This window comes from Rhinolophus sinicus, linkage group LG10 (genome assembly GCF_036562045.2).
Source record: "Rhinolophus sinicus isolate RSC01 linkage group LG10, ASM3656204v1, whole genome shotgun sequence".
NCBI lineage: Eukaryota > Metazoa > Chordata > Mammalia > Chiroptera > Rhinolophidae > Rhinolophus > Rhinolophus sinicus.
The window spans coordinates 74,725,042-74,748,204 of NC_133759.1; the positions used below are offsets into that span (position 1 = coordinate 74,725,042).

The 23,163-nt window shown below is 38.4% G+C and overlaps 1 protein-coding gene across 9 annotated transcripts in view; it reads left to right on the forward strand.

Moving 5' to 3' along the window:
• The window catches only part of CDC42SE2 (CDC42 small effector 2), a 107,219-nt gene extending 84,523 nt beyond the window's left edge, over positions 1–22,696 (forward strand). For 3 of the 9 annotated variants that reach the window (XM_019756133.2, XM_074313466.1, XM_074313470.1), the window contains 3 exons: positions 16,416–16,517; positions 19,572–19,675; positions 20,310–22,696. In XM_019756133.2, the coding sequence (XP_019611692.1) occupies positions 16,416–16,517; positions 19,572–19,664 (195 nt within the window). In that variant the 3' untranslated portion in view covers positions 19,665–19,675; positions 20,310–22,696. Of the gene's footprint in view, positions 1–16,415; positions 16,518–19,571; positions 19,680–20,309 lie in introns of those variants that run through there. The other 6 variants (XM_074313468.1, XM_074313472.1, XM_074313471.1 and 3 more) reach the window with 5 other exon arrangements.
• The last annotated feature ends 467 nt before the right edge of the window (positions 22,697–23,163 follow it).

Sequence of the window (23,163 nt, forward strand, 5' to 3'; positions counted from 1 at the left end):
ATCTAAAGAACAAAATAAGTGAACAAAATAGAAACAGAAACTCATAAATACAGAGAACAAACTGATAGTTGCCAGAGGGGAGGGGGTTGGGGAGTTGGGTGAAAAAGGTGAAGGGATTAAGAAATACAGATTGGTAGTTACAGAATAGCCCCGGGAATGTAAAGTACAGCATAGAGATATAGTCAATAATGAATGAATAATGTTGTAGTAACTATGTATAGTGCCAGGTGGATACTAGACTTACCGGAGGTATCACTTCAATTATATGAATGTCTAACCACTATGCTGTACACCTGAAACTAATATAAAAGAATATTGAATGTCAACTACAACTGTAAAAATAATTTAAAAAAATCTTCCAGAAAGTAAAACAAAGAAATAGAGATACAGAAAGGAGAGGGGAAAAGTTAAGAAAATTAGATGACCGACCACAGGAGTTCAGCATCTATCTAATTAGAGTTCCACAAAGGGAAGGACAGAGGCATTGGAGAAGAATGAAATATTCATGTTTCAAAAATTTTATCAAAGAACATTTTCCTGAACTAAAAACAAAACAAACATCCACAGGAGTTTCTTGTTAAAGGCTTGTTGAATTCAAACAAATGCATACAAGTTAGTAAAATCGCAGACTATATGCACAAGTCATTTAGCTATTTAACCAGTTGTACTGCAAGCTATTTGTGGATGGTGTTTGAACAGTTAATGTTTTATATTAAGTTAAGCAAACAGAGAAGCAGTTCAACACCAAACATAGTAAAAGAAGGAAATTAATTATAGAATTCTACTAGGCTCAATTGAGAACAATACAAAAAGTTAATATAAACATTTGATTTTTCTTTCTCTATTTTACATAGTAAATGTTTGGGGGAATTATGACTTATTTTTGAACTACAAAGATGTTTATTTTAGAGTAACTGTCAATACAGTGGTGTGAAGGAAAGAACAGTGGACAAGGAAAGTCTGGGAGACCTGCCTTAGTAGCAGTGGGACCTTGGCAAGTAATATGATCTCCCGTAGGACATTAGTTTCCTATTGCTCCCGTTACAGATGATCACAAGTTTAGTGGCTTAAAACAACACAAATTAATTACCTTACAACACTAGAGGTCAGAAGTCCAGTATAGGTCTCACTGTACTAAAGTAAATGCAGGCCATGGTATTACATCAGATTTTCTCCGTGCAGTATGCAGGGTGTCCACCACTTACCAAAGGCAGCTAGCGTGTGCGTACACATGTATGTGTGCGTACACAGAAGTGACAGGAATAATCTCAGGTGGCCCCGCGGTGGCAGGTTTAACAGCTTTCACACCCAAAAGCATTGAAAACTGTATCATTAATTATTAGAAAAGCTATTTCAGATTAGTTTTTTTAAAACCTATTTTGTACTTCAGTTTTCATTCTTATAATATGTGACTTAAACCAGACATTAACTTTGAAGTAGAAGGAGAAAAAGAAACACCTGTGTTTGCTTCAGGTTTCTTACTGAGAGAACAGCTAGTTCCTTCAGTTTTGCTTTTAGCAGTTTTGCCCTTGAAAAGGTAACTGTAAACTTGCTTAGCTATTTCTTTTAAAAACAAATTTTGGGGTCTCCTGCAAACTTCTCATCTGTCACCAGCTGCAAAATTTATACCAACTGGGAAAAGGTTAGTTACCTACTACACACTAATGGGTAAAATATAGACAGCACTGCACTTAGAATTAATTTTTTTTATTTTAATTTTTCAATTACAGTTGACATTCAATATTATTTTAGTTTCAGGTGTACAGCATAGTGAATAGACATTTATATGGCTTACCATGTGAAAGAATTTAATTTTAAATACATTACCAGCAACTCATTTATTTGTAAATATTTCCAGCATGCAGTATCTTACCTTTCTGTGCTTAGTAACTCCCTGCTTGTGACTCTAGTTTGGTGTTGTGATTTCTCTGTGGGGATCTGTGGTGTGGCGCTCATCTTTTATAGAAATGGCGCCTTACATGAGTCCTCTTACTTGGGGACGGGTGGCATTCCAGTGAGTGCACCAAGCTCCGGAGGCCAAAGTAGTAGAGTGACCATTACTGTTCCCGGAGTAGAAGATAGGGTACAAGTAGGTATACTAAAAAGATGTACTGTTTTTTGAAGTTTTGACCTAAATATGTGAATTTAGAATCCAAAGTGGGCTATTCAGTTATTGAAGAGCAGATTTTTATTCAGTCTCTACGGTATCTCCTTGTTTCTCTTTCACGTGTCCCTTAACCTATGAATCAGATTTTTTTGGTTATGATCTTAGAAACCAGACCTCGCAGGTGTTTTATCGCCCATATGACTATCTGGGACGGCTGGATCTGGATTTTTAAACATCTGTAACCAGAACCAGGGACACTGTTAAGACTCTCTTCTCGTCTTTTTCTTGATTCTTTGCTTTGCTTTCTGACTAGAGGTGGGTGTTTTTTCCTTCGTAGGAAACATGGTCGCCCTCAGCTCTAGTCTAGGTTCATTGTGAGTTTAACCATGAGGAACAAAGTTCTTCTCCGTGCTTTAGTCCTTCCCAGGGAGGGAGGACTAAAACCCAGGTTGAGTCATGTGCATACCCCTGTGATGAGGGCTGGGGACCACTACGGTTGGCAGCCTATCAAAATCATGTGGTTGGGTTTGGGAAGAGGTGATTTCCTCAAAGGAAAGGAAGGAGGCTGCTGTTTTCAGAACAAAGAATGCAGAAAGAAATGGCGTATGTCCAGTATGAAGATTTATGCCTGTTTATGCGGAAGGATAAATCTCACTTGGTCAGTGTGAGTGTCTATTAATACTCTGGTAAAAATGTTATAAAGCTGCCTCAAATCCTTTAAGAAAATAAAAAATGTATTACTTGTAGGTCTGGAATACCCTACGCTACCGTTTAAACTATTAAAGAACAAAAAACAAAAAAAACAGAAAAGTTAACCCAAATCAGTAAAACAAAAACTAAAGGATATATGAATTGCACAAACAACTCTTTATCTTTTGGTGAATGATAGTTTTGAATGTCAAGAACTTGAATCTCTTTACCAAATACTGAAATAAACTTTGAGGCCATTTTACACCCCATTGATTGAATAACTGAAGTGAAAAAAGTAAAAGAAGGCTGAAGACCTCTAATACTAGTATATGCCTTCCTCAGGGTTCCAGTGAAGCTAGGGTCTGCCAGCCCTTAGCCCCTGTTTTGACTTCTGTGCCATATGAAGTAAATTTGGTATGAAAGAGAACGAGCAAATGGTAGAGGCTTCCTGTAGTATCTTACAGAGTTTGTTAATATGGTTCCCCTCCCCCCCAAAATTATAAGGGCTATATCATTTTAAGCACTAGATCGGAACTCATTGGATACATGTTGATCAATTAATCGGTAATAAAAGCCTCTGATGAATCACTTATTTTTGTATATTTTAGTCATTGTAATGCCATTTTCCCAAGGTTACTTTTTTATGTCTTAATGATTTTTTAAAACCCCTTCTTGCTCTATTTTAATGTGTTTTGCTTACTATTTGTAATTCTAAAATGTTATAGTTATTATAATTTATAATAGGTTTATATAATAGCTTTAAATGTTAAAATTTATATATTACCTTCAAAGTTGGTCTGACTCAGCAGTAAAGGAGTTCATGGACACAGATGGGAGATAGTGGATTTAGTACCTCAAATGATTACTGATACCTGTAAATAGATATATGACCTCTGTATAATCATCCTGGTATGCTTAGGATTGATCAAGTCATCATTGGAATAAAACCATGACTCACACTTAAGGTACATTGTAGAAAACTTGATTAGGGCCCAGAGGAAAGGAATAAAAATGATGAGAACTAGATCATGAGACAGAATGATGGAGCCTAAGTTTACTGCACTGTCTCCAGTCTGTGAGGTAGGAATAGGCTCTTCTCCCTTGCCACCCGTCCCCAGTTTTGTTGAGATACAATTGACTAGAACATTGTTTAATTTCAGGTATACAACATAATGATTTGACATATGTATATATTGCAAAATGATCACCACAGTAAGTTTAGTTAACATCCATCACTTCACATAGTTACATTTTCCCTTGTGATGAGAACTTTTAAGATTTACTCTCTTAGCTTTTAAATATACAATACAGTATCGTTACCCTGGTCACAACGCAGCACATTACATTCCTGTAACTTTTCATCTTCTATCTAGAGGTTGGTGCATTTTGACCACCATCACCCTCTGTTTCTGTGGGCTCAGATTTTTTCGATTCTACACATAAGTGAGATCATAGGTGTTTGTCTTTTTCTTTGTAACTTAATTCACTTAGCACAATGCCATCCATATTCATCCACATTGTCATGAATGGCAGGATTTCCCTCTTTTCTTAAAATGGCTGAATAACATTCCTTTTTAATGGCTGACTAATATTCCATTATATATAGCCCATTTTTGTTATCGGTCTATCTGTCGATGGACATTTAGGTTGTTTCCATATCTTGGCTGTTGTAAAAGTGCTGCAGTGGACATGAGGGTGAATTTCTCTTTGAGACAGCAATTTCATTTCCTTCAGATAAATACCCAGGAGTGGAATTGCTGAATCATATGGTAGTTCTAGTTTTAATTTTTTGAGGAAGCTCCATACTGTTTTCCATAGTGGCTGCACCATTTTACATTCCCACCTACAGTGTACGAGCGTTTACTTTTCTCCACATTCTCGCCAATATTTGCTACCCCTTTTTGATGAAGGGCATTCTGACAGGTGTGAGGTGATATCTCACTGTGGTTTTGATTTGCATTTCCCTGATGATTAGTGATGGTGAGCACCTTTTCACGTACCTGTTGGTCATCTATGTGCTGCTTTGGTAAAATGTCTATTCAGTTCCTCTATACATTTTATAAATTGATTGTTTGTTTGTTTGTTTGCCATTGAGTTGTATGAGTTCTTTATATATTTTGAATATCAACCCCTTATCAGATATATGATTTGCAAATATTTTCTCCTATTCCGTAGGTTGCCTTTTCATTTTGTTGATAATTTGCTGTGCTGTGCAAAAGTTTTCCAATTTCATGTCATCCCACTGATTGATTTTTGCTTTTGTTACCTTTGCTTTTGGTGTCAAATACAAAAAAAATTATTGCCAAGATTGACATCAAGGAGCTTACTGCCTTTGTTTTCTTCTAAGAGTTTCATGGTGTCAGGTCTTACATTCATTTCTTTAATCTATTTTGGATTGATTTTGAGATATGTTATAAGATAATTTCATTCTTTTGTATGTGGTTGTCTAGTTTTCCCAAAACTGTTTACTGAAGAGACTGTCCTTTCACCATTGTATATTCTTGGCTCCTTTATCATAAATTAATTGAGCAAACATATGCATGGGAGTATTTCTGTGCTATTTTGTTCCATTGATTTATGTGTCTGTTTTTATGTCAATACCACATTGTTTTGCTTACTGTAGCTTTGAGATAGTGTGAAATCAGGAAGTGTGATGTCTCCAGCTTGGTTCTTCTTTCTCATGATTGTTTTGGCTATTTGGGGTCTTTTGTGGTTCCATAGAAACTTTATGATTGTTTACTTCTGAAAAAAAATTGCTGGAATTTCGATAAGGCTTGCATAGAATCTGTAGATTGCTTGCTTTGGGTAGTACGGACATTTTAACAATATTATTCCAATCCTTGAACAAGTTGATACCTTTCCATTTATGTGTGTATTCTTCAGTTTTATACTTCAATTTCAGTTCATTCTAACTTTTTTTGATGGAGTCTTTAGTTTTATATGTATAAGATCATGTGAAATGCAAATAGTTTTCCTTTTTCCATTTGGATACTTTATATTTTTCTTGCCTAATTGCTCTGGCTAGGCCTTCAGTACTATGCTGCATAAAAGTGGTGAGAGTGGGCATCCTGGTCTTGTTCCTGATCTTAGAGGAAAAGCTTTAAACTTCCTACTATTGAGTATGATGTTTCCAGTGGTTTTGTCACATATGGCCTTTATTATGTTGAGGTAAGGTCCCTCTATACCCAGTTTGTTGAGCATTTTTGTCATGAATGGATGTTGAATTTTGTCAGATGCTGTTTCTTCACTTGAAATGATCATATGATTTTTTATTCTTCATTTTGTTAATGTGTGATATACCACATTTTGTGATTTGTAAATGTTGAACCATTGTTGCATCCCTGTATGATCCTTTTAATGTATTGTTGAATTCAGTTTCCTAGTATTTTGTTGAAAATTTTTGCATCTATGTTTAACAAGGTTATTGGCCTCTAATATTCTTTTCTTGTGGGGCCCTTGTCTGCTTTTGGTATCAGGATAATGTTGTAAAATTGAGTTTGGGAGTGTTCTCTTTTAGTTTTTTGGCGAGTTTGAGAAGGATAGATGTTAATTCTTTTTAACATGTTTGTTATAACAGAATTCGCCAGTGAAGCCAACTGGTCTTGTGTTTTTGTTTGCTGGGAGGTTTTTGATTACTGATTAAATCTTACTCATTATTGGTCTGTTCAGATTTTCTGTTTCTTCATCATTTAGTCTTGATAGGCTGTAAGTTTCTAGGAATTTGCCCATTTCTTCTGGGTTGTCCAATTTTTGGTGTATAATTGTTCATAGTAGTCTCTTATGATCCTTTGTGTTTCTATGGTATCAGTTGTAATTTCTCTTTCTAATTTTCTTAGTCTAGCTCGGGTTTACCTATTTTGTTTATTCTTTCAAAAAATAGCTCTTAGTTTCATTGATCTTTTCCTTTGACTTTTTAGTCCTGTTATATTTATTTTTTCCTCTGATCTTTGTTATTTCTTCCTTCTACTAACTTTGGGCTTAGTTTGTTCTTTTTTGGTTCTTGTGGTATAACGTTACAGGTTTTTTTTTTCTTTAGCTTTTTTTGTTGTTGTTAATGTAGGCATTTATCACTATAAACTTTTCTTAAAACTGCTTTTGCTGCATCCTGTAAGTTTCAGTCTGTTTTATATCCATTTTCATGTGTCTCCAGGTGTTTTTTTCATTTTTCTTTTTGATCCATTGGTTCAGTAGAAAGTTGTTTAAGCTTCACGTTTGTGACTTTTCCACATTTCTTCTTGTAACTGATTTCTATTTTCATACCACTGTGGTCAGGAAAGATATTTGATGTGATTTCATTCTTCTTAAATTTAAGATTTGAGTTGTGGCCTAATGTGTGGTCTGTCCTGGAAAATATTCCATTTGCGCTGGAGGACATTGTGTGTTCTGCTGCTATTGGATGGAATGTTCCGTAAATGTCTGTTAAGGTTATCTGATCTAACATATCATTTAAGCCCAAAGTTTCCTTATTGATTTTCTGCCTGGATGATCTATCTGTTCTTGAAAGTGGGGTATTGAAGTCCCCTGCTTTATTGTCTTACTGTCTATTTCTCCCTTTAGGCCTGTTAATAGTTGCTTTTATATTTAAGTGCTCCTTGATGGGTGCATAAATATTTACAAATGTTATATCCTCTTGTTGGATTGAGCCCTTTATTATTATATAATGACCTCTGTCGTTACAGTCTTTGTCTTCAAGTTTATTTTGTCTGTTATAAGTATAGCTTCCTCCACTTTCTTTTGGTTTCCGTTTGCATGGAATATCTTCTTCCATTCTTTCACCTTCAATCTGCGTGGGTCCTTAAAATTGAAGTGAATCTCTACAGGCAGCATATAGTTGGGTCTTATTTTCCTTACCCATTTAACCACTCTGTATGTCTTTGATTAGATAATTTAGTCCATTTACATTTAATTATTGATAGGTATGGACTTACTTTGCCATTTTGTTATTTTTTTTCTTTTTGTTTTATAATCCCTTTGTTCTTTGTTTTTTCCTTTGTGATTTGACAATTTTCTATGGTAGTATGCTTGCATTCCTTCTCTTTATCCTTTGTGTGTCTGTATAGGTGTTTTCTTTGGTTACCATGAGACTTATATAAAACATATTTACATAACAATCTATTTTAAGCTGCTGACAACTTAAGTTTGAAAGCATACTAAAGCTATATTTTTACTCTTCCATTTTTTGTTTTTGATGTCTTTGTATCCATTAACAAGTTATTGTAGTTATAGTTACTTTTACTACTTTTGTCTTTTAGCCTGCATATTAGATTTATAAATTTATAAGTATAAATTTATTGATTTACCCACCACCATTATATTAGAGTATTCTGAAATTATCTATACATATATGTACCTTTACCAGTGAGATTTATATGTTTGTGTTTTCCTGTTACTACTGTATTTTGCCATGTATAATGTGCTTCCGTGTATAATGTGCACCCATGTTTCTGGCCCAAACTTTCAGGTAAAAAAAATCTTTTGTTTTTCTTTAATTTAAATTTTTATTTGTTTACATTTAGGTACTTGTTTTTTGTATTATAAAGGAATTTTAGCATTTATTTTTTAATATATTATGATACAAGAAATTTTATGTAACAAATAATTACAAAACACAAGAACAGATACAAGATGCAAGAGATTTTATGTACTGGTAACAAATTTACTCTGTTTGCAACACCAAGAAGTTCGTCATAAGTTCAACAAAACTGATGATTGTATTTCGGGGTATTATTTTGCATATGGATATTGTTATTGACTATTAGAGTTACATTTTTACCTCATAAGCATAAATGAAATAATTAAAAACATTTATATAGCTATGGAATTAGTATTACCCATGTATAATGCGTACCTGTATTTTTCCCTTACAAATTTGGGCAAAAAAGTATGCATTATACATGGCAAAATATGGTGGGTAATTAGCATCTGTTTATTTAAGCTTGTGCAGAAATATAAGCTTCACTAGAATTGCCTTTTTTCTTCTTCTTTTTTTTAACATATTTGACATATAATAGGTTCTTGAATTTGGTCATAATATTCAATACGACAGTTTTTAGAGAACTGAGCTGACATTGTTCCTTTAAAAGCCTTTTATTCATTCAGCAGCCGTTTATTGTCTAACGTGTCAGGCACAGCTATGGTCAGAGAAGAACTCCTGGTGTGATAGGAAACTCAAACTAAGTAGATAGTTACAATGAGGTGCTTTAATGCTGCCAATGAAAGATAAGCCTTGTTCTCTGAATGCAGGAGGTTATGTTTGAGTTGGGTCTTAAGGAATGAACCGGCCATTGCCAAGTGGGAAGAGGTTTGGGGTAAGGACATTTCATGTAGTTTGTTGACATTACTGCCATGGAAAGTATTGCTTTCATTTTCTTGTGTGAGTGAAGACCCACTTTTCCTTACTACAAAGAAGATCAAATTCATGTTTGTACAGTTGAGCCTTGAACAACACAGGTTTGAACTGTGGGGTCCACTTAAATGCCAGGTTATTTCAGTCGACTGACGCAGTTCAAACCTGCGTTGTTTAAGGGTCAACTGGTGGTTGGGAAACCAAGGGTCGACTTAAGTTGTATGAGGATTTTCAAGTACTCCGGCAGTCAGCGCCCCTAACCCCCTCATTGTTCAAAGCTCTGTATTATCAGAGCTTTCGTTAGTCTTTTATTCTGTCACGTGAACTGGATGGATAATAGGAAGCAACTTGAAAGCAGCTTGTATACTCATGGAATCACTGTCAGTGCATCATAGAAAAAATTACTTTGTTTTAGAAATACCTCGTACATAGTAGTTACAATGTCAGTATTTCAAAAAATTAACTTAGTTTATTTCAGAGACCCAAGCTTTCTGGTTTTGGTGCCCTAAACACTTCAGTAATTTTTTTCATGGTACCCCTTGACCAAGAGAAATACTTTACTGATTTATTTAACTAGTTTGGTGTAAGCGACCTATTACGTTTATATGCCCTAATAACTTAGTCACCATTAAAAAAATAATACACATAAATTAAAAGAAAGTTATTTTACTTCATTCTTAAAGAATTATGAATACTCACGAGATGTGTGTGCCTGGTAGGCATAACATAGAATGAATACCACCACCCTCTTCTCCAATTCCTTATGGACTTCTGTATAGTTCCTGGACTTTTTTTCAGAACCACCACTGAAACCTGCTTTGCAAAGATACACCGTTGAAGAGTGCTGTAATGTTGAAATCTGGAGTTATCTCAAGTTAGTAGCTCACAGGGTACCATTGCATATGCTGTGTCATTGTGTTTCCCTCAAATTGAAACTGTCCTGAGGAGCCCCTGGGCGTTTGCTGGATGCTCGACACAACCTGGAAATCGTGGGTTATTTGATATAATTCACAGTGGGGAGATTCAGTGTTTACAACTAACGGACTTTCTCCAGGTCACATAGTTAAGTCAGTAGCATATCTTTCTATTTCAGCCTTTCATTAACTTAGGCCACACTGGTATATGAGATTGCTGTTTTACAGCCCGAAAGTACCATCTCGGGGGCCCTCCCTGAATGCCAGGCCTTTCCTTCTTCATCCGCTCTGCCCTTTCTAGAACTACCTCAGGCTGTACCACCTATGCTCGTACCTCAGGTCTCCCGGTTCCCTCGGGACCTGGCCTGAATTTGCTCCTCAGTGGCAAGTATTTGCACACTGAGCCTTCCAGACACTAGTATTAGAGGAAGTTCTAACTTCTAAGTGATCAGGCAATCACTGTTTTTCTAGAAGTTTTACTTGGTCACTATTCTAGAAATGTGAGGAAGGGGAAGTACTTATATTGCTACAAAAAAATGTGTGTGAAATATACCACCTTAAAAACTATTTAAGTGAATGGCATGTTTATACATTCATAAATTTATTCATTCAAAAAGTTTGTTGGTGAGTTGCTGTGTGCCAGATATGGCACGGGCCCTTGTGGACTCACATTTTCCATGTCCTCTCTGTATAGGAGTGTATCTTCCATCCAGTGGGCAATGTTACTTTGGTGGAGGTGAACACGGGCACTCTGGGAGCACAGAGGGACCTAACCCCAGACCAGAGGTGTAAAGGACGGCCTGTCGTAAGCAGAGGACGGAGCAGCAGCAAAGAGTCTTCCAGGCAGAGGGCACAGAAGTGAGAGTGTATTTAGGGAACTGCAAGTAGCAGATGAAAGCTCAGAATGCAGGGAAGGAAGTTCCAGACGAGGTGGGAGAGAGAAACAGGACTTCATAGGCTGTGGAGTTTTAAACTTATCACCAAAGTTTTGGGGGAGCCATTCAGAGTTTTTAAATGGGTGAGTGACGTGATCAGTTTTGCTTCAGAAAGGTGTATCTAGATAGAGGGTGAAGAGTGTAGGGAGGAGGTGAAAGGTTGTAAAAGTGGAAGTAATAAGTTGGGGGGCTACTGCAGCGACCTGGGTGATGGCGGGAGGGACTTGAAATAAGGCTGTGGCGGTGACAGGGCGATGGCAGGATGAAGGGCAGAACCCACAGGGCGTGACTGATGCTGAGTCCCTGTGACGGCTGAGGGGGGAGGAGTGAGGGAGAGCCCTCAAATCTGGCTTGAAGAACAGGGGGAGCGTTTACCAAATGGAAATGCAGAGGAGGAGGGTTACAGAAGTAAGGTTGTGTGTTCAGTTTTGGACATTGGAAATTTAAGTATTTTCTGAGCATTCCCATGGAGGTGTCTGGTAAGCAGCTGAACGTATAGTCTAAAGCCCAGAAAAGAGAAAATAGATTTATCAGTCATCAGCATAGAGTTAATAAAGTGAAGACACAAGAGAAGAAAAGGAACCTAGAATATCCTGGAAAACACCAGCTTATACAAGATAAACAAAAGCAGAGAGATTAGTGGGAAACCAGAGAGTGTCTGTCAGAAGAATAATCATAGAGTAATCCTTTCTCTGAATTTTATATTCCAAGTTTTAAAAATAGATGCCTCAGGGGTGGCTGGTTATCTCAGTTGGTTAGAGCATGGTGCTAGTTTAGCAGCAAGGCTGCTGGTTCGATCCCCGCAGGGGCCACTGTGAGCTGCGCCCTCCTAGACAGACAGACAGACAGACTCTTTACATTTCCTTGTAGTTGCCTTGATGGACATTATCACTGTCACCACAGCATCCACTCTGCCCCTCCTGTTGTGTAGGACATGCTATTTGAGCAGTGGCCCCACGTGCCGTGGGGATCCCGGAGGCGGCTCTGTGCCTTTCATGGGAGTCTCCTCTCCCTGAGCAGTGAGTGGGTTCAAGAGCTTGGCCCAAGTGAGACATCCTGTGTGTGAGAGGGTTAGTTAAGGGCACAGAACTCAGATGCCAGAGGAAGTTCTGTGGAGACCTCACGGGAAATTTGCCTTATTTTTAATAAAGGGCTGTTCCTCTGTGTATCATTGCACACGGAAGGGCTGGACTTGCTGCAACTCTGTTGCCACCAACCTGAGACTAAAGCTGACACGAGGAGGGCGGAACTGACCTTGCCACTAGACCTTACGATTTAATCCATTTTGTTTTATTTTTAAAGAAAGAGCATGTAATATGAGTGCATGAATGATACATGTGAATAACATGTTAAACTAAATTGATATTATAGTTAGATATGTTACTAGGTAGCTATGTAGTATATTTTTAAAAACCTTAGAATATATCTTCTAATAGTTTTGGGAGGAAGACAGGAAGTGGGTAGGGAACAGTTTTAGAATTGTAAAGCAACAAAGAATGAGGACGATATTAAGTTCTGATGGAAAACAGATACAAAATTAAGCATTTATTATTCATACTTGTATTACATAATTTTTACTAGTACACAATACGTACTTTTTTTGTAAAGTTATAAGAGTAGGAGGAAACTAAATGAATGAACACATCTGTTAAACTTATTAGGAAAATTATCAAATATACACAAATAGAGGGAAGAGAAACCCCCCCAACCCATGTATGTAGCGCCTACTGCAGCAGTTATTATCAGTGGGGGGCTGTCTTGTCTCACCTACACCCACGCTGGAGAATTTAAAGCATGTTCTAGACATCATGTTTTACCCAAAAATATTTCAGTATGTATCTCTAAGGTTTAAACAGCCCGTTTTTGTTTTAAATTAGTTGACATTCGATATTGTATTAGTTTCAGGTGTACAGCCTAGTGGGTAGACATTGACATGCATTAAATAGCCCATATTTAAAGAGTACAATTTGATAAGTTTGGACATATGTCCACGAAGCCACTGCCACAACCAAGATAGTAACTATATCCATCTTCCCCCAAAGTTCTCAGGTGTCTGTGATCCCTCTTGCTCACCCCTCATCTACTTCCCTAAACAACCACTGGTCTGCTTTCTGTGACCATAGATCAGTTTGCATTTTCTGTAACCTTATGTAAATGGAAGTATATATAGTATGTACCTATGTTGTGCCATTTCTTCTCAGCATAATTATTTTGAGACTCCTTCATGTTGTAGTGTGTATATCCATAGTTCATTTCTTTTCATTGCTGAGCAAGAGCCTTTTTTTAAAGATAACTACAGTATTATTCCCACTCCTCAAAGTATATTTAAAAAGTTCTTCATTATCATGTAATCTACAGTTTTTTAAATTTCCCCATTGTCCCTAAGTGTGCTTTTATAGTTGGTCTTTTCGCATTGGGACGCAAAAGTGTTGACACAGTGGCACTTTATTTCCTTTCCTACTTGCATCTACTCCAGGTTATTAGCTCATTATCTTTAATAATGATTTTACTGTGATGGCAAGTACTTATGTAGAAATGTCACGTAACCCTCCACCCTAACACAGCTACTCATTCTGAACCTCTAGTTCTTGGTCTTATGCAGAGTCAGAGTTAATATTTTAAGGATGGCAAGAATTGTTCAGATGGTTGAGTCTTAATAGAGCTCCCTGTGAAAAATAAAGTGTTTCCAGGACAAGCAGCGACTCTGCTCCTGACAACAGCACACGTCAGAGCCGAGAGCACTACTTCCTGTTTTTCTTTGCAGAGGCGCCTCTGGAATTCCCCTTGTTTGCCCAAGATTTAAATCTTGTCTCTCTTGTAGTCTTAATACAGCACACCAAAAAAGCAGCATTCTGCAAAAGTCTACATGTGCCTAAGAAATAGTACATTTTTATATTTTAAAATATTTAATTATACTTGGAATCTAGGCTTGATTCGTTAAGGACGTTATAACTGAAGTTCAGAGGACACCTTGGCCTGTCTGGGTCCCGTCCCTCCCACCTTCTCTGTAACCGTATCCTCCAGTTTTCTTTACCTTCAGTCTCTCTTTTACTGGATCTTTCTCATCAGAAATTAAGCATAATCAAGTCTTTCTCATCTTCACAGGAACAAATTCAGACTGTCCTTATTTCCCCTTCTCCCTGCCCGGGTCTGAGACCCCGTTTCCCACCTGGACACCCCTGAACCCCTTTAGTGCCGTCACTCCTAGTGCTGCATGGGCACTGCCCCCGGAGGGCCTGCTGCGTCCAGGGCACACGTCTGGGTCCCACTGACCCTCACTGGTTTCAGCTGTGTTGCCTGCTCCCTCCGTGATATTTTCAAGAGACATCCCTGAGTTTCTCTGTAACTTCAGGATGTTTCTTTTTGGCCTCCTTTGTTTATTTCCTTCCACCCAACCTTAGTTAGGTTCGTCTGTGCACTTTTTCCCTGAGGAAGTCTCATTAGCGTTATTATAAACAGCTTTATTATGGTGGTGACCCTTAGTTTCTTCACTGTAGCCTCTTTCAGAATCCTATTTCCATATATCCACTTGCCCTCTTGATACGTTCACTTGGATGTCTCGCTGGTACCGCAGATTGACAGCATCTGTCATCTCCCTGAGCCTACCCCTCCTCGAGGATTAGCTCCCCAGTGGACTGGGCACGTGCTTTTCAGATCTGAAATCTGTGCATCTCTCGAGTTCTACCTCGCTCCCTCAGTTCCCACATCCAATCCAACAACCAGATGCTGTTGATTTTATCCACTGAACACCTCTTGAATCTATCCTCCTCTTTCCGTCTTTGCTGTTAGTTGCATCTGAGTAATTTCCTTGCCAGCATTACAACTTCTTTTGGCCCCTTCCAGCCCACTTTCCTCTGGTAGCTGACATGGAGCTGTCTTTTAAAACCAATTTGATCGTTCCCCTTTAAGAGCTGTGCTCCTTCAAGCCTTATGGAGGGAAGGGCTGAAAGCTCCCACTTTTATTTCCTAAAATCAAAGTGAAATCAGAGGGTATGAAGAAACTTAATACTAAAGGGAAAGTTTGACTCCCAACTCAGTAAAGTTCAATTTAAAAAATATTCACTATTTTCAGATTTATAAATTAATTACCAAACATAATCATTATGATGTAAGTTGAATTCTTCCCGTCCCTTGCTTTGCAGTGTGAGAGTAGTCTTTTAAATCAGTTATCCGCATTTGAACCTCCTTCCTTAGGACTGAGGATGTTTGTAATATTTATTAGTTATGAATGTGTAGAGTACCCCTTTCACAAGCATATTGATTCACAGTCCTATCCATTAATTCTTTCAGAAACATTTTGGGGTGAGATGGGTGGTGGCCCGAGAGCACCATGGTGACTCTTCTCTCCCAGCATCTTCCTGCAGTAACTCAGAGATTAGAATAATCAGTGACATGGAGAGGCCTCCTGGAGCCTTCTGCTAAGCCCCAAACACTCCCTCCTAAGGGAACTATGCAGATTTAGAACGCTTAGAAGTCGCTCTGTGTGCTCCCTGGGTGAAGGGTGGTCTGGACTCCCAGAGGCCTGAGAGTGGATCTTACTCTTTGAAATACGCCCTGGCCCGTTTGGGGTGCCTCTCGCTGATCCAGGTGGCCCCCTCTGCACATCAGCCTTCGCAAAGCCTGCCGTCCTGCAGACACCATTTTGGGATTCCAATCTGCAGCAACAAAAGCTAGATGACAGTAAAATAATGTCTACTGGCTTCTAAAGTTAACGCGTGAACTTTCTGCTTTTGTGACTGTGTAGAAAATCATGTTCTAATCCTAAGGAGCTGTCACCTGGGTCTGTCTTGTTAAGGTTTGAGGATTTATCAAGAGCATGCCAACATTTCAGGAGACGCAAACAAAATATTATGTTCAAAGACAGCCTAATCCAACAAGTTCATACATAACTTGTCTTAGTTTCGAGGCAACCTGCAATTTCAGAAGTATACTGTTAAGAGGGAAGCAAACGGGGATACGCTGAGCTGCTCTTAGATGATGGTGCCAGCGCCCTCTCTCTCCCAGTTAGGTCACAGTACCTAGTCATGGAAAACTTGTGACTTTTAACATCACTGAGAACTGATGTTACAAATCAGTGTTCTACTCGAGTCACAATGTATTCTTTGCTAACAATAATGATTACTGATGATAAATTTACATGTCTCATTTTTTTAAAAGAATAAAACAAATGGTTATTATACTAACATGTTGATGGCCAAAGCTAGACCAAATAATGTTTTAAGTTCTGAATAATAACCTTTACCAATCATTTTTGTGTGTGTGTGCATATATTCTCTTGGAGATTTTACCATAAAATTCTAGGTATTTCTGTGTCATGGGCAAATTTATTATATTATTAAACAAAATCATTCATCCATTGTATATACATCAGAGTAAGTTTCCTGTTAAGACCATTTTCTCAACATGTTGTGCTTGTATTTTAGAAAAGGCGCCGGCGGATTGACAGAAGCATGATTGGTGAGCCCACAAACTTTGTGCACACGGCCCACGTGGGATCAGGGGACCTGTTCAGTGGGATGAATTCAGTAAGTATGTCGGTGGGACATGTGCACGAGGCCTCTGTGTGACAGGGACACACGTTTTTGGTGATTACACTGTGCTAAGTGAATTTGTAGACATCGAATATAAATAATGTGAGATAGAAGAGAGAAAATGAATAATGAAAAATTAATTTCTCATCTAATTTGCCAAGTAATGCATTTGTTTGTATTTCTGGTACTAAACTCTTCACAGCTACCTTTCTCCTCAATAAATACTTTAAAGGATTTAGCAGTAAGATATGTAGGACGAGAAATAAGAAAAAAGGGATCTTATCTGCTGTCTTTTGTAGCGGTTTCAGTGAATTTCAGAAAAGACTTATTTAGCTGAACTCTTTTATTCCTTAATTTTTGTCTAAGAGAAAAACAGTGCAGTATAATAGAAGCCCCACCAAATGAGGGTTTTTGTTAGGGCTCTGCCCTATAGCTGTAGTAAACCGATGTGTTTAAATGAGCCCAAAGTGTTTAGAACCAGAAAATCACAAGGCTTTTTATAAACACAAAATTATGATCCCTTGTATACTCACTGGATGGTGTTAACAAAAAAGACTTAACAAGAGAAAAGACTTAACATAGGTAGGTGGGTATCCTGGATACGGCAAACTTCAGTTACTAGGTAAGCAAAGGAAGGACATTTCTACTTTCTGTGAAAGGAAACGGCTTGTTTGTTTTAAATCTGTAGGAAAAATACTTTGTTTTATTCAACTGCTTTTTGTGGAAATGTAAGAGGTTGTCAGGTTGCTGTCAAAATGTAATTCAGTAGCTTTGCTGAAAAGACTAAATGGGACCCTATGACCTGTGTTACTACGGTTAATATAAATAGAGTGAATGGTTTCAAATTTGTTATATATGTTGAATTTTAATCTTTCTCATCAACAAGTATCTTTAGGTTTTAGGAATATCTATATAGGACAAATGAACATTTTAGTTCATGGTATTTAACTTTTAAAATCTTGTTTATACACATCTCAGAATTTCCTTTCAGAGTCCCACTGGCATTCGTGTGTGACTCTTCCATCGACATAGGTAGAACTTAGGACTGGTCCTTGCTTGCAGTGCTGCCATGTCTCTGAGCTCTTCCGCTGAGATGCAGGAGCCACACAGGCCCTCAGTGGAGGTTCTACCCTGCAGCCTCCATGCAGCTTTCTCTGCGTAGTGATGTGGACTTTTTATGAAGTAGTCTAGCTGTTTAGACCCAAATAAGGGCTCTTCATAGTCACGGCCTGTATTAGTTGTTGTCGTGGCTCTCACAGCCCCTCCCCCCAGAGCTCCAAGTCGTTAGGCCGAGGATTGTGAAATCCCGGTTTTCTGAGCGATCCAGTGATAGTTCTCACTTGTAGAAGCCTGACTCTGAGAGAGAATTGTTCTGTGCGGTACAGTGCACAGAAGACAAAACCACAAGTAGACATGCTGTTTATCCAAAGAAATATTTTTTTTTAAGTTTGTCCATCCTAAGAACTGAGCAGCGGGGATGAGGCCGTGACTGGATGCACATGAAATAGCCAGGCTACGCGGGCTCCTGGGTGGTCAGATGACTTGGGAGTTTCTTTTCCCCCCATATACATGGTTCTTCCCAGGACTACCTTTCACACTAACTTCTCAATAGAAAAGGTTTCTGTGGCCCTTTTTATAATAGAGCCCTATTGTGTAAACTATTGTATGTCCACAGTTACCACAGTACATTCAAGCTCAACACTGAAGGGTTAGAAAAAAATCCAAGTCTTTTAGTTTCAAATTGAAGAACTAATTCGTGGAGGAAAAAGAATCTGCATGGGCTCATGTACAGATACAAAGATGCCGTTTTTAAACAGGCCTGAAATATCTGTAAGAGCTAACACGTCACATTAGGTGGGGAATTATTTGGTACCAAGGTGAAACCAACTTTGTGGTACAAAACATGATGCAATTTACCAGAAAGGAGCAGCAAATGAATTTGGGCTGATGGCACAGGTCACGGCTGCTTCAGACTGAGATGTCCTTATAAGGGGGCCGGCTGGTAGATTTCAGTCATGTTACCTCCCACTCTTCTGAGGTAGTCTTTTGACTACAGCAACACATTATGTAAAATCATAGGCCTTAGAGGTTCCACATCAGGAAGTTTTTCAGTAAATGGGTAAACGTGTGCCCGTTTTAAGAGCCAGTCGTATTTTCTCTCTCAAAGCCTTTTGGATCTATTCTCTTCTATTAGAATGTATTGAAACCTGCCTTGCTCCAACAATAACTTAGACAAGTATTACTGCTTTCTGTAAACATATTGACTCAGGGTCACCAAAGCACCTTGCGTGTCATGTTTTCTGCTGTATTTCATGTGGATGGATGGTGTCCCCACATCCCAGTCGTAAAAGGGCCCTCTGAGCGGATTCCGTGTGTGAGACCCACTGCTCTGCTGATTCTTCGCGGTTAGCTCAGCCCCCCAAAGCTGCCTCATGGGTCCTTTTTCTAGCAACCTAGCCTGATTTTCTTATTCTCTGTTTCCAATGGACATGAATAAGATTGGAATAATGATGACACAGAAAGCACGTCATAGTTTGCAAACAACTTTATATGCCTTTGTTTCAGCAAAGAAAGAAAATACCCCAGTAATGTAGTTAGAAGAGATTATCATTTTAACCATTTTACAGATAAGAAGCCAGATATTGAAAGAAGATAGTTTACCCAGAGTTACAACACTCATAAATCTGGACTACAGTCCAGGTCCTTGGATTCTCAGACTCTTAGTTTATCAGACTGTATCAAGTATGTAAATTTTACCACATGGCCTTTAAAAATTATTTTTTGCTGGTGTACTTACACTTAGTTTTCTGATTCTATTTAAGTATTTGAGGTGATCATACATGTGAGGTGTCTATAAATTAAGAAGATACTTGAGATTGAGGAACTGAAAGTTGAGTATGATTGGTATACTTTTGACTACTTTTGGTAATGTTACCAAGTACCTTGTGAACTACAAAAAATGATTTTGTTTTGTATTTGGGGATGAGGGAGTTGTGGCTAAAGTTTTAATTACTCACCCCACCATTTGCTGTTTCTGTCTTGTTTTAGGTTAGCTCCATTCAGAACCAAATGCAGTCCAAGGGAGGCTACGGGGGCGGGATGCCGGCCAGCGTGCAGCTCGTGGATACGAAGGCAGGATAGCCCCCCCTCCCGTGAGTACGTGGATTGGGCCGCACAGCGGGGGGCTAAGAGCTAGATAAGGGGACCCTGGAACAACACGGGTTTGGCCTGTACAGGTCCACTTACACGTGAATTTTTTTTTCCTTACGACTGTCTTAATATAGCCTTTTGTCTAGCTTACCTTATAAGAAGACAATGTACAGTAATACATACAACATGCAAATACGAGGTAATTGCTATTGTCAGGTTGACAGTACGCTGTTAGCTTACGGGGGTCAGTGCCCTCATGTTGTTTAGGGGTCGCCGGGGTTTTCTTCTGGTTTTTAAAAATTGTGAACAAAAAGCAAAAATATTTTCCTTGGCTGGGTATTTTAAGTGATAGTCCCAGTATTACTGCAGCTTGAATATTAGTTTTAGGTGACTCTTATGAAAACTTGAAATACTTTAAGACATCTGGTTGGGGAGGAGGCCTGAGAATCTGGTGACAAAGTGCCATTTGTGTGTCTTTCAAACAGTGTAGTTACTATTTTGATTATTTATACTGTGTGGGAGCCCATGTTTAGTGAAGTAATTTTATATTTATTGATAAAGTTTTAATTATCACCTTTTAGAAGGATGAACTCCTACAAGTGTAAAACTAATTTGGTTTTTCTTTTGGTTTTGTAGGTCATTGTGAATTTCTGTGTTTTCTCTTTCCACTAGTCTTCAATTTTTTTTTTGTCGTGACTGCTTTTCTTTTCTTTTCAATTACAACAAAGAAGTGTGATGGCATCGCGTTCATCCTGTTGTGACATCACTGTCCTGCTCCGAAGCAGCTGCTGTCAGGTGACTCCTGCGTTTCCTCCAGCTGACACACGTGGCTGTGGACTCACGGCAGTGCTGTAGATTGTGGCCGCAATCCCAGTTTTTATCAATATGGATCTGGTCGTAGCATGATCTTTTTTGTGAATGCTAGCACTGTTTTGCATTTTCTTTTCCATTTTAAACATCTCTTCACCGCCAACCCTCTGCCTTATGATTTTATTGGTAAGGATCTGCTATCTGTTATTTCGTCACCATTTATGTATATTTTGGAAGGTATGAGACCCATAAGCACAACGATCATTTGAAACTTCAGCAGAATAGATGTCTGCATGCTTTAAGAAGTTGCTTCGTATGGGAGCCCACGGGCTGATGATACTGCTGCTATTAGAGAAAGGTTAGCTGTGGCACCAGGTCACATCAGTTTCACAAAAAAGGTAACTTGTAGCTTATTTTAGAAGTATGACTTTTTGGTCTATTTAGTTAGAATTACAATAAAAAGAAAAGTTTGCATTCCTTCTGTTGTAAATGTTCAATATATTTATTTTGAGAGCAAGGACCTGTGATTGTAAGCAGGTGTGGCTGTATCTGAGTGTTGTGGTAACACCCTCCTCCCGTCTGGCTCTGGGCATCTTAGTAGCTGTTTATATCTTTTGTATTCCTTCGTTTTTACTTGTTTTCATTTTATGTTTCATATTATGGTGCCCAGTTTCCAGGAGCAGTGTGGTGAGCTTCTGGCCTGTCCTCCTACCTGCAGACGCAGTGGCCTTTCCATACTTTGCATATTTCGGGGCAGTGGAAAATACTGACCCGGCTGAATCGTCCCACCTCTATGGGACGTTTCTTAGGTTCCAAAATGTTTATTCTTACAAATTTCTATAAATGCTTTTCCTTCCCCATAAGCCAGTTAGGATTTACAGTTTAACAAGAATGCAAACCACTGTCTCTGTCCCATCCAGCCTTGTCTAACGACATTTGGTAGAATTAACATTTCCTGCAGCAAATGGGGCTTAATTAATTGAAAACTTAGTGCTAAGGAATTAGGCAATTGAAAGTGATTGTTTTCTTTTGTTATCCCTTTCCCCTCACCTTAGTCCCAGGTTTTTATGAAATAGGTAACTGAATAAATACTGGGTGTGTGTAGGCAAAACATAAAAGCATTGCTCCCCCAATTCTTTTAATGTACCCGGGACGGGGGGGCGAGGCACGATATTGATTACTCAGTCCTTGTGCTTTGAGCCTTTGTAGGTGTGTCAAGCAGAATCGTGTCAAGGGAAACGTATGCCTACTAATCACAACAGGCATCTTGCAGTTCGTATAGTAACTTCTAGTCACCTGGTGTCATTTATCCCTTGTGCAGCTGTCCTGCAGGGGCACTGCTGTGCACCAACTCCAGAAAAGACGGACTTGATTTCCTGCATTGGCAACTCGGGTGCCATGTAGCCTACTTTTATTTTGACTTTTAAAATACGTACAGTTTTTATAGTTGTCATCTGACTCCTGGAACTACAATACAGGGAAGCCAGGGTCACTTTTCCCCAGCACATAATTTGATTTTACTTTTTTCCAATCGCTATCTTTTCTGCTTCTTCAAGGACCAACTACTCCCGTGGGCATGTCCCCATGGTAAGCACAGGGCCACCACTGACTTCCTGGCATAGTGGCCACACTCTGTACAAGGACATGCCAAGGAAGGTGCCGTACATTCAAGAGTACCAGAAATTCTAAGATAGAACTTTGGGCACAAATTTTCTAGGACAGCTTGAAGATATCTGAGTAGGAGGCAGCTTTCCCACGTTCCTAAGTGGGATTGTAACTCTCAGGAGGTCAATTGGTCCCCAGAGCAATGTATCTCATTTTAAAATTGAAGCTAATTAAGTAGGATTGACTGTTAATAACTTTGCTGAAATACATGCTTGTAACTGTTAAGCAAGGGAAAGTGAATGAAGGTCTAATGACACAGGTTCTTCTCTGGGTCTTTGTGCTGCTGGGCGAGTGGGCCCAGCACCTGCCTCCACAGGGATGTGTCAGCTTCCACTCGGGATTAAATTAGAGCAGTTCTAGAGAGCAAGTTTGCCTTGATTTTGTTTAAAATGACTTCTGCTCAGCACCCAAAAGATAAAATTGACATATTTTTATAATATAAGCATACTTTTTTTGTACATTGTGTTCATTCTTAAATAGAGTTCAGTGTTGGCTTGTAGATATTAAAAAGAAATTATTGATTCAATAAATGTTTTCTTTCAATCCTTGTTTGACTTTGCCTTTCAATTTTTTTTTACCTTTCTAGAAATCACTTACCAAATTCACTTAGAGCACCTTTTTAGCATTATATTTTCATTTAAGGCTGTCATGCAGAAATAATTTATCACTTTTCTCTCTAAAGGGGATTTCAATTTCTAAGATATAATCTTTGACTTCACCTTATAATTTAACAAATGTCTAGTCAGAATGAACATTGAATGTTTGGAAATAGGACTTTTTATTTAAATAACCCTTTTCTCCAAATTTTCATTGTCTGTCAACATCACAAATGATTTCAAACAAAGAAATCAAATACCTCTTCAGTTTTTCAGGCTGAAGCATTTTGCCTTCAGAGTATATGCAGGATTTAAATAAAATTAAAGAATTCTGTTCCTCACCTATACTTGTTGCAGGTCAAGTGCTTAATAGCTTCATGTAGTGACCAGCTACCATAATAGACAGTACAGAGCATTTC